This window comes from Vespa velutina, chromosome 2 (assembly GCF_912470025.1).
Source record: "Vespa velutina chromosome 2, iVesVel2.1, whole genome shotgun sequence".
Taxonomy (NCBI): domain Eukaryota; kingdom Metazoa; phylum Arthropoda; class Insecta; order Hymenoptera; family Vespidae; genus Vespa; species Vespa velutina.
Window position 1 is genome coordinate 11528558 of NC_062189.1, and position 11202 is coordinate 11539759.

The following is an 11202-nucleotide window of genomic DNA, read 5'->3' on the forward strand; positions in this document are numbered from 1 at the left end:
TTTCCACGATGATCCATTTCGGGGTATCTTTCAAAGTACATTCACCCGTAAATCTGTCTCGTCTTTTCAATAGCAGATCGTTTAAAATAAACGAAAAAGAAAAAAATTTTTAATATTTTTAATCATCTTCTTAAATCTTAAATAGACAAATATCTTTTTCACGAGAATCTAAATTAAGTCAATTATATAATTAATATATGTATAATTCAATTATTGATTATAATATTTTTGTCGTAAGAGAACATTTTTGGCAAAATGTTTAATTCTTTATATTATAAAATCGCATCTGACTCGATTTTTATTTATTTGATTTTTATTTATTTGGTTAAATAAAACGAATCAAAAAATTGTTTAGAAAATATATATATATATATATTTTATTAAAAAATAGATATATTTTCTATAATATCGTATGATATTAAAAGCAGAAAAATATTAAATTGAAATTAAAGTCGAGAACAAATAAGGAAAATAATGATAAGGATTATATAATTAAAAACGATGACGTAATGTTTAATTGCTTTATCGATGATCCTTTAGAAGACCATAAGATTGGAACAATCGGAATTCCTTTGGAAGGATAGTAAAACCCGATGAAAAACCGGAGTCCGTTGACGGTGAGCTTGGTAAGTTCCTATATTTCCCAACGTGTCCGCGAAGAAATAAGTAGGTACGTACCAACTCTTGGCGAGTGAGTCTGAAGGATCGTCGTAGGCACAATTCTCCATTCCGAGTTTCTCCTATATGGACATGCAGGGCAAGGCGAGCGATGCGGTGGCACGCGTCGACATTCTGAAGTGTGGCACTCTTTTCCGGTTTGCTCCTGTCGGTTCCGTTAGATGCGTTAACTCGAGACGAACGAGACGGAGCTTCGTATGATTGTGCTAATGGGTCAAATCGTGTTTGTCACAACGACAACGACAACGGTGTGGTGCTAGGTCCGTTCACCCTTTCATTGACCCTCTTAGAAAATGAAAGCGTGTTTGCGTTCGATTTACCGAAATGAAAATTTGATGAAAATCAAAAGTTCGATATATCTTAACATATATATCTTTTTTTAATCATTTAATGATTATCTTTATCTTTGTCCATTTGTCTTTTTCCACCTTCTCTCTCTCTCTCTCTCTCTCTCTCTCCCTCTCTCGTTTTCTTTTTTAAAAGATTTCGTTCACAATGTTATACGACGAAACAATGGCGCGGTTGGTAGCACGAAAAGATATCGAATCAGAATATTGAAATCCCATTAAGATAAACCGGGAGAGCAAATAAGTACCGCCCTCTAGCTCGAATGAGGCTGCCGCTGTGGCCATCGATCGACCCGATCGCCCCTACCTCGACCCCCTTATTTCTCTCATTATTCACAGTCGCCTCTATCCGAATCGTTCTTCGTACGATTGCCTCGCGTACGCTCGCGGTTTCGCTCCTTTATAAGGAGCGATATTTTTACCAACTTCTTTCTTGACCGATGACGGTATACGAAGACACTGAAAGAAGTACGATATTTCAAGAAAATTCTCGACACTAGTCATTATTTCTCTCTCTCTCTCTCTCTCTCTCTCTCTCTCTCTCTCTCTGTTCTTTTTATTTTATTTTTATTTTTCTTCCATTTAATTTATTATCTCTTCAAATTTTGTTAATCGATCGATTTTATTTATCCATTTTGTCCTTTTTTTTATCGCTCCACTTGAAAAGAGTCAAACTGTTATAACTAGTTCAACATTTTATTTATTCATTTTTTAAAATCTTTTTTCTTGTTCAACCTGAAAAAAGTAACTATTATAACTAGTTTAACTATTTTGTTTATTCATTATCTTTTTATTTTTTTTATATTTTTCTAGTTCGAACTGAAAAAAGTCTAACTATTATAAAACGTTTCGCCTCGAAGCAACGGAAGATCTCTTCCCTTCCTCGAATAGATTCCGTAGAATCGAGAAAACAATGGCCCATGAAAATTCACGAGGCAAGCTGAGGAGTACAAGAGGACTAGATAGATAGTTAGAGAGAAAAAGAGAGAAAGGAAGATCGTAGGTTCGCTTTAGCAAACGACTAATCGTGATCATGAATAAACATTAACCGTGGAAATTATGACATCTCCCGAGGTTAGAGCCGATATCGGTGGTTACGACGTTGCATCTCGTTGTACCAAATTCATTCGATTACGTATCTCGTAAAGAGGCAACGAGCTTAATTCCACTCTTCTTGCGAACGAGCACGACTCCTCCTACTCACCTTCGAAGGATGATCCTTACGACCGAAAGAGGATCGATAGATCGTTTCACGGAGGATGAAGGAAAAGAAGAAAGAAAAAAAAAGAAAAAAGAAAAAGATTATTTCTCCTACGCCAATGTAAATAGGAATGTCGCATAGAAAATCAAATGGTTCGATCGTGTTAACTTCGAATACCGGCTTTTCACTTCTTAATTTATCTTAACTCTATCTTAACGCTCACTCGCTTCGATATATAACTTTTTCTCAGCTAGTTCCTTCGTATAAAACGACGATTCGAAACCTCGTACAACTGGACGCGCTAGTTCTCTTTAGTAATACCACTTTTACACACGTCCACTCGAAATATTTTTCTTCTTTAAGATTCAATTTTACCACTGTATCACTACGTTAGATTCGCGTTTGAGATTTTAACCAATAGTTTCAATCGATTCCTTTTCATTGGTTAGATATCATCTCTTGGTGTATCTTAGAAATCATATATATATATATATATATATATATATATATATATATATATTCAAGTGTAAATAGAAAATACAAAATTTATTACTTTTAACGATTTCGTTAAATCTATTCAATCAATTCCAAATGAATCTGATTATAGTCGTTTTATGTTTCGTGTCTTGCTATCGAAGATTAAATAAGAAAATAAATGAAATGAAAAGCAAGTTCCATCCGTTTATCGTTTCGTTAGCGGGACAAACAACGTTACTTGGATAGGACATGGAGGGTTAGAAGAGCTAGATAAAGGAGCGAAGGATAACGCGGACATGTCGAAGGTGCAGCCAGAGTGAAACGACCGGTAGGTAGGCTGTAAAAGGTAAACTCGTCGTACCGGCACCGTTCGTGGTCCGCGGGCATTCCAGGCGACGCCAACATGCTCTCCTCCTCCTCCTCCTCCTCCTCCTCCTCCTCCTCCTCTTCTCTCTCTCTTCTCTCCTTTCCTCGTCTTTCCACCTCCTCCATTGCCTGGCCCCTCCGCCTCGCCCTTCGGGGCCTCTCCCATCGCGGTATCGCAATAATGCAACCGTGTGCTCTTGCGTTACCCCGACGAACCATTACGCGAGTACTCTTGAGACGCGTAAAACCTTCTGCCTCTCTCGATATATATATATATATATATATATATATATATATATATATACTATACAGACTCTTATCCTTTTTTTCCTTTCTTTTTCTTTCTCTTGACTTTCCTTCGTGTTAGTTTACTCATGCAGATCACAAATTACAAGAGAAATCGAAATATGAGTTATTGATATCATGATTTCTTTCTTTTTCTTTTTCCTTCAAATTTGTTTTTACTTTATATTTATTTTTTATTTTTATTTATTTGTTTACGGGAGCACGGGGTGATTGGGTTGTTGGGAGAGAGAGAGGAAACCTAACAAAACGTATCACTGTTAAAATGTTTAAATAAAAGTGGACAGATACATTTTGGAGTAATAATTTAATATCTTTGAAAAAAGGGATTAGAATAAGGAAAAAAATTAGAATAAACCATATTAAAGAATTTTTAATTGACATAGTTCGATGGTAAAAGCTTTATTTATTGGCTTTCGAATTCTTTGAAAGAAATCATTTTACTCGAACTATGTTCGTATTACGACGAAGAGAAGATTCTGTAACGCGTTGCACTATCCCGAGGAGACCTCAAGCGGAGACCTCAAACAGGCCGGTTCAGCGTTCGCGCAAGGCCGCTTGAAAGACCGACTGGCTGATTCATTCGATTCTAGCGGCTAGTAGCTCAGCTAGTAGCGCGACTAGTAGCGCGACTTACCGACTATCTAGCCTACGATCGATTTTCCAGAACTTGTATTGGAAAGTAGCTACGCAATAGGTGCTGGCCCAGAGTGAGGAGGATACTATTCCTTTGAGATGTGCACCTTTTCTCTTCTCCTCTCTTCTCCTTTCTTCTCTTCTCTTCTCTTCTCTTCTCTTCTCTTTTGTTTCTTCTTCTTCTCCTTCTTCTTCTTACTTTCTCCTCCTCTTCCTCCTCTTTCCTCGTCATCTAACGGGAATTTCTTCGATCCTGTCGTATCTTCAAGACTACCGGCACCCATTCTCTCTCTCTTTCTTTCTCTCTCTCTCTCTCTCTCTCACTCTTTTTCTTTCTCTGTCTATCTGTTTGTCTGTCTCTCTCTCTCCCTCTCCTTCTTTCTCTCTATTTATCTCTTTCTCTTTACGCAAGCTCGGACTCACGGATTACATAGCACTAGATTATGTCACGCATAAGCCTAGCGGGTTTCTCGCAATCGCATTCGATCGTACACGCATTTATTTTCGCCAATATTAGATACGCCTACGTTGTAACTTTTCACATTTATTTATTATAGAATACAGAAATTATTATGAGAAAATAGTATCGAAATGAAGATTATCCCTTTAATTGAAGGCGTTATCGGGATGATAAAGATTGTCGTAAATTTTTTATTCTCCCGTGTTATAAAAAGAGATTAAAGTCGAGGACGATTTCGTCGTCCTGAAATCGTCAAGCTCATAAATTAAATTTCCCTTACATAAAGGTAATATAAATGATGGTCGTGAGTCTTTTGCGTCAGCGTAGGTGTCACCATTTCCTTTTTCGGTATCGCTTCACTTCGTAACGATTTTCCGATCGAACTCGTCGAACGAAGGACGCGAGATTCCTTACATACAGTGTTTCTCGACAGCGAAGAAGTTGCGTTATAATATTATAAAGATTGCTTTGGGGAAACTTCAAAGAGCGAGACGAAGAGAAATAGAGAAAGATAAAGAGAGAGAGAGAGAGAGAGAGAGAGAGAGAGAGAGAGAGAGAGAGAGATAAAGAGATAAAGTAAACGACCATTTAATAAATTATTAATAAGTACCAATTAAGATTCGTGTCCGTTAATAGGTGCTCTTATTCTTGGAAAAACGAACCACACTGTTAACTATGTTGGCCTAACTAACCAACAGGAAGGCAAACGGGATAGAGGAGAGCGAAAGGGTAAACCAACATTTTGCTTTTACTCGCATACGCTCTTTATGAAGCATGGCGATTAACGTACGTCTCGGGTAATTTGAATAAACAAGGTCTCTTTATAAAAGCGAAGCCGACGGTTTTATTCGACTAACACTTTTCCTCCTTTCCTTGGGCTGTCTTTGCCGTTCTTTTCATCGTCTATCCGCTCAAGCATAAGCATACGAAGCGGAAAGTTCGCTCGTTAAGATGCTCGAACCAAAGGATATCTGACACGGATGCGTTTCTACTTCGTTATCTCTGTTCTATGATAATAGAGAGAAATAAAAAATGCGAAAGTAAAGAATCTTACATTATATCATTCGTTAAAATCTTTGATTTTAATCTGGAATATATATATCTTTTAATAATTCGTTTCTTATAATAAATTAGATATTCCAAATTTTTTATTATAATTATGTTATATTAAATGTATTTTATTTTAATAATTATTGTAATTATTCGTAAACAAGTGCTCTATTCTCCTTTGATTTTCAAAGAGATTCGTTAGTTTCACTTCACGTATTCCATCACCGGATTTACACTTGTCAGCTTCCCTCTTTACTCAGATGCTTCAAGGAAATACGAAAAATAAGGGACTCTAAATGAAAGACAACTTGTGTACTTGACACTCGGTCGTCGTTCGTCGTGTGCAACGCTCGAGTACCTCCGACATTACTAGCAGTACCACCGGTACCATACCAGTCAACCGTCTCGTAGATCAGGACAAAAAGCTTGTCAGGGAAGAAGATGTTATCCGAGTTGTAGGGAATAAGAAGAAGAACGACGACGACAACTACAACGACAACTACGACTACGACGACTACGATCTTGTCTCGTAGAAAAGGATACGAGAAGACATCACGATGCGGGGGTGTTTGGTTACCCTGTACTCGATACACGAGAATATATGAGCCTGTTTGGTCCCTTTAAACTTGGTGCCGCAAATACTCCATTTCTTTCATCGTTTTTCCAGAATGAAAATTCTTTAGAACTCGATACGCGTTAGTAGTCTCCTGTTCGCATTGAAAGACGACATCTATATTGAATCACTTAGAAAAGCACTAGATTGCATCTTTTGTATCGACCATATATAGAAAGACCTTTCATTCAAACGTTAATATTAATTTTACATTTATTTTTCTCCCAAGTAGAACGCGTTATATACTTTTCTCACGATCGATCAAACGTATCGTCTTAATTTTATTCGTTCTACTTTTACAACACGTCTAACGTCTATTACCTGTTCCCATTGTCCTTTTCTAAATACGTAGGAAAGTGTACTATGTTGTTTCTTTAATATAACATAGCATCGTTATAGGCGTATAACTAATAAATATTCCCGTAATAAATATCCTGATTTATATATTATATATATAAATATTTATATATATATATATAATATATATTTATATATATATATATATATATATATATATATATATATACTCGGAGAGTGTACATGAGGCCAGACAGATACAGGAGAAAGCAACAATATGTAACCGCGAGATATCAAACGATAGACTCGTAAACATTCAACGATCTATTTCTTCGAGATATTCATGAATAAAACGTGAACGCTTCACTTCAATACTACATTTTTGCAAGTCATAATTTAAACTTTTCGAATTTGTCTGTCGTAAAAACCTTAAAACCTTCCCTTTTATAAATGTTTTTCTCTCTTATAAAAAACGAGCGAGATTAAATCTTCAGGAGAAAAAAGAAAAAAATATATGAAAAATTCGAAGTTTTTATGAACAATTTCGAAAACAAATATATATATATATAATTTCATGAAGATTTATGAAAGATTTATGAAACAAATAAATATATATATATATAAATAATTTCATAAAGATTCATATTATGAATCAAGATCAGACAGATTATAAACATTTTTAAATCAAAGGGAAACAACAAAACGGGGAGACCTGAATTTCGTGATCGCGAAGAAAAGAGATTCTTTTTCAAAGAAGAAATCAACGAGGAATTGCGAGAGAGAGAGAGAGAGAGAGAGAGAGTGAGAGAGAAGGGAGGACACTAGGATATTTGCATTTTAATTTGCATATTAAAACATGCCTCGTCGATCGGTGGACCAGGGCTGTGAAATACGATAGTCTACACTCTGCGCCCGTCGCATTAACGTTATAAACGTGAGTTACACGACCGCAAGGCAACCCGACGGCCATGAAATCGTTCACGCATGCCGATCTTGAAATATGCACCCGTGGACCAAGATTATCGTGCCTCGATAGCGTCGTTGTCTCAGATCGATACAACGTAGATCGATCCTTTGCCGATTTTGTGTATCATTTCAAGACTTTCGCCTTGATATTTACATTTTCTTCTCTCTCTCTCTCTCTCTCTCTCTCTCTCTCTCTCTCTATCTATCTATCTATCTATCTATCTATCTATCTATCCATCTATTTCTTTTTCTCTATCATTCTTTTGTACATACTCTAATTATATTTCAAAAGAACTATGATACTTACAACATCTGTCGCGAGTTATTCCCATCATGAGAAACGATCTCATCTTATTGTCGCGATGCAATCTAATTAAGGGTTTCTTAAGTCATTGTATTGTACATCATTAAGATCAGTTGAAACATAGTAAAAAGAGAAAGTGGAATGTGATTAGAAGAAAAAAAAACAAAAGAAAAAATAAAAAAAAAGAAAGGAAGGAAAGAAGGATCGGATAGATGATTGTGATAAAAATCGTTATTATTTTTTTCTTCGATATATCCTCTATGCTCGGAATATACACAAAACATACAAATATTACAGTAATATTACAGCATTCGCGTATGCGCGTACGTAGGAGAGAGGAACATCGAATTAGAGAAGATTACACATTTCTTCTGAGCTTTTCGATGCATGCATTCTCTCTCTCTCTCTCTCTCTCTCTCTCTCTCTCTCTTGTATCTTCCCGGCGGGCTTTTTCCTCTCCCCACCTTTCCTTCGATCTCCGTTCCTCTTTCTCTTTCTCTTTCTCTCTTTCTTTCTCTGCTCTCTTCTCTTCTTCTTCTACTTCTTCATCTTCTTCTTCGTCTTCTTATTCACCCGGTATATTTTTTCATTTCTCACTTTTTTTCCACAATCTCCGTTCTAACGCTTCATCATACGAGGGTTGGCAGTTTCCTCGAAGCGCTTCAAATTGTGATTCTAGATGAAGACCGAACAACCAAGATGGGCCTTCCTTCGTAAAGGTATACGTTTGAAGGAGCAAGCCAATCGCGAGCCGTCACGCGATACTTCGCTTCGTAAGTAAGTACTTTCAATCGAGCAGCACGAACCAGAAGAAGAGAGGAAGCGAACGTTCATCGAGCATGACGAGTTAATAGATTAATTGTCACCCTTGCTGGATCTTCATCGATTCGATTTCTTTCTTTCCCGTTTTCATTTAATACTTTTTCTTTTTTTTTTTTTTTTGTGCTGAAGATCTCTCTGCCCAACGAACTTCGATGAACGTTCGTCCTTTTAAAAGAGATCGTCTTTAATTAATCGAAAATAAAGATAAATAAAAAAGAAAAAATTAATCCAAACAGGTATTTCGAAGATCGTATCAATTACTTTCGTTTTTTCCTTATATTTTTTTTCTTTCAACTGTTTCCCAAGAATTCATTGGATTACATTTCGTATAGGACAAGGAATTCCCATAAACACACGCAACTATGTTATTTTCATTGAACTCGAGTCTGAGGTAGTTTCGACGACAGTATCGCCGTAATACCGGAAGCCAGATTGCGAAAGCCATCTTCGGAGAAAACCGCTATATCCGTTGCTCGTCCGCGAGTCTGTAATTACTGGATGATTTTCTTCGGTCAATGGCCTTGCAAATCTTTCCTGTTCGGTCCTCTCGTCGAGGATGTCCACGTTCGAACAGCCTTCTCATTGAAGATTCAATCTCACAATTAATTCTTTCTTTCTTTTTTTATTTTTTTTTTGTTTTTTCCTCTCTCTCTCTTTCTCTCTCTCTCTCTCTCTCTCTCATCCTTCTAAGTTTTCTTCTTTTTTCAACGTTATGGTTAATCTTCGACGAGCTTGCTCTTCTGCACATTCTTCTTTGAATGAGAAGGAGAAGAAAAAGAAGAAGGAAATGTTGTAACGTGAGTATTCTCAACAAACAGTGTTATAAATTCCCTCTTCGTCTCCGGTAGTCGTACTCGTTGAAACGTCAGATACTTCCGATCGTGTTAAAGCCAACTTGACGTAACCTCTGTCTTTCTCCCTGGTACCACCACCACCACCACCACTACACTGCTGATTTTTACTTGGTGGAGGAGGCGGTGGCTTCTCTTCCGGAGAATCACGAAGTATTTTTCTGTTCGGTGGTTCACAAATCTCAGCATAGATATCTTCCGTTCTTGGTGGTGGTGTTGGTGGCAATGGTGTTAGACTATCTCTGACCTTGGAATAAGGAGGATCGGCCTCAGCCTGGGACTGAATCTCTAGCACACTCGTTGAGATCGATCTTTGAACCTGATGCCTCGAAGACGGTGATGCATGCATGAGATTTGTTTCCGACTCGAGACTCGCGTATCTCTCCGGTGATCTCATACCAATTTCCGGTCTAACGGCAAAGGTGAAGGACGCTGACTTTTTCGCTGGATTCCGGCTTCTACCACCTTGGGCTATCCTCGAGATTTTGTCGAGAAAGCTGTGATTGTTACCGGTACTAAGATTTCTCCCATTGCTACGATCTCGTATCGTGCTTCTCTTTATATGTTCTAAACTTTCTTTAAGACTCTGAAGTATCGGTTTAGGTTCAGGTTTAGATTTGATTTCCTTCAAGTGAAGTTCCTTCAATTGGCCACCATTGATGCAAGGTTTTGGTGGTGCCACTCGAGGCTCCGTTGCTCTCTGATCCAATGCTCTTCTGTAATCAGGATAAAAAATGTGCGATTTCTCGGAAATATTTTCATTAGAATTATCGCATGATGATGATCACATCCTTATGTAAAACGTCAAATGAAATATAGTAATATTTATATATGTCTTAAAAATTACCTGCATGCCGATAATAATCGTTGCATTTTCGGAGACGCCAATAGCCTTGCTTCGGAAGGACATCCTAATCGTGCTCTTTTCACTCTTGGCGCAGTTGGACCGGTAGCTACGAGTTCTAATAATTCCGGTACCGTAGAATTTGGCAAAGGTCTTTCAGGCATCAGTGGTACTGCACAGCCCAATACTATTGGTCCTCTCGTCGCACCTTCCAATTGCATCAATCCACTATAATCTCGTGGTAATGGTATTGGTAAAGGCCCTGCGACTAGACGTACCTATAAAACAGAATAAAATGATATTAACATTGTATCAATTGTACATACTTTTATCAACTAAAATTTGAAATTTAATAGAAAAAAGGATCCCTTGTTCGATCACGACATTTAACAATTTTGTTAATATTTTTTTCTTTCTTCATTACACGAATTACGTCGAACAAATCTTAATGTCTATGAATTTGTATTACATTAATTTGAAATATATTTCTGTCTTATTAGCATAGAAAATCTACGAAAAAAGTTTACTCTAAGTGGTAGGTCTCTCCTAGCGAGCTGATGAACTCTGTAAAGGACCGCGTCGCTTCCAGTATCAAGGGTTCCACTTTGACAAGTGGCATAAAACTCGCCTCTCGCCGAAAGCGGAGCAAATAGCTCGTGCCCATGAGAATCTAGACACTGAGCGTACTGATCTCTCTCCGACGATCTTGAGCTCTTTCCATCCGGAATGCCAGTTATTACGCCGGATATGCCGCTATTGGAGACCGGAGCTCGTCTAGTGTCTTGAAAAACGGCGGTTAATCGGAGCACTTCGCCAGCTCGTACGGTGGTCTTCGTATAATGTGCTCGCAAATTCCCATTTTCTGCGGGCAAAATAACAATTCACATCGTTTTCCGATAAGGCAAATGCACCATGAAAAGAAAAATTCATATATGTATAGTACGTTGTAATTTGGTCTTCGATTAACTTTGATATTTACTTCGGACG

At 37.4% G+C, this 11202-nt stretch overlaps 1 protein-coding gene across 3 annotated transcripts in view; it reads right to left on the bottom strand.

The window, feature by feature from the left end:
- Window positions 1-8028: 8028 nt before the first annotated feature.
- The window catches only part of LOC124957800, a 31696-nt gene continuing 28522 nt past the window's right edge, over window positions 8029-11202 (bottom strand). For all 3 annotated transcript variants that reach the window (XM_047515139.1, XM_047515141.1, XM_047515140.1), the window contains 3 exons: window positions 10743-11077; window positions 10219-10493; window positions 8029-10087 (listed from right to left, as the gene is read on the bottom strand). In XM_047515139.1, coding sequence (XP_047371095.1) covers window positions 9328-10087; window positions 10219-10493; window positions 10743-11077 — 1370 coding nt within the window. In that variant the 3' untranslated portion in view covers window positions 8029-9327. The remainder of the gene's footprint in view (window positions 10088-10218; window positions 10494-10742; window positions 11078-11202) is intronic.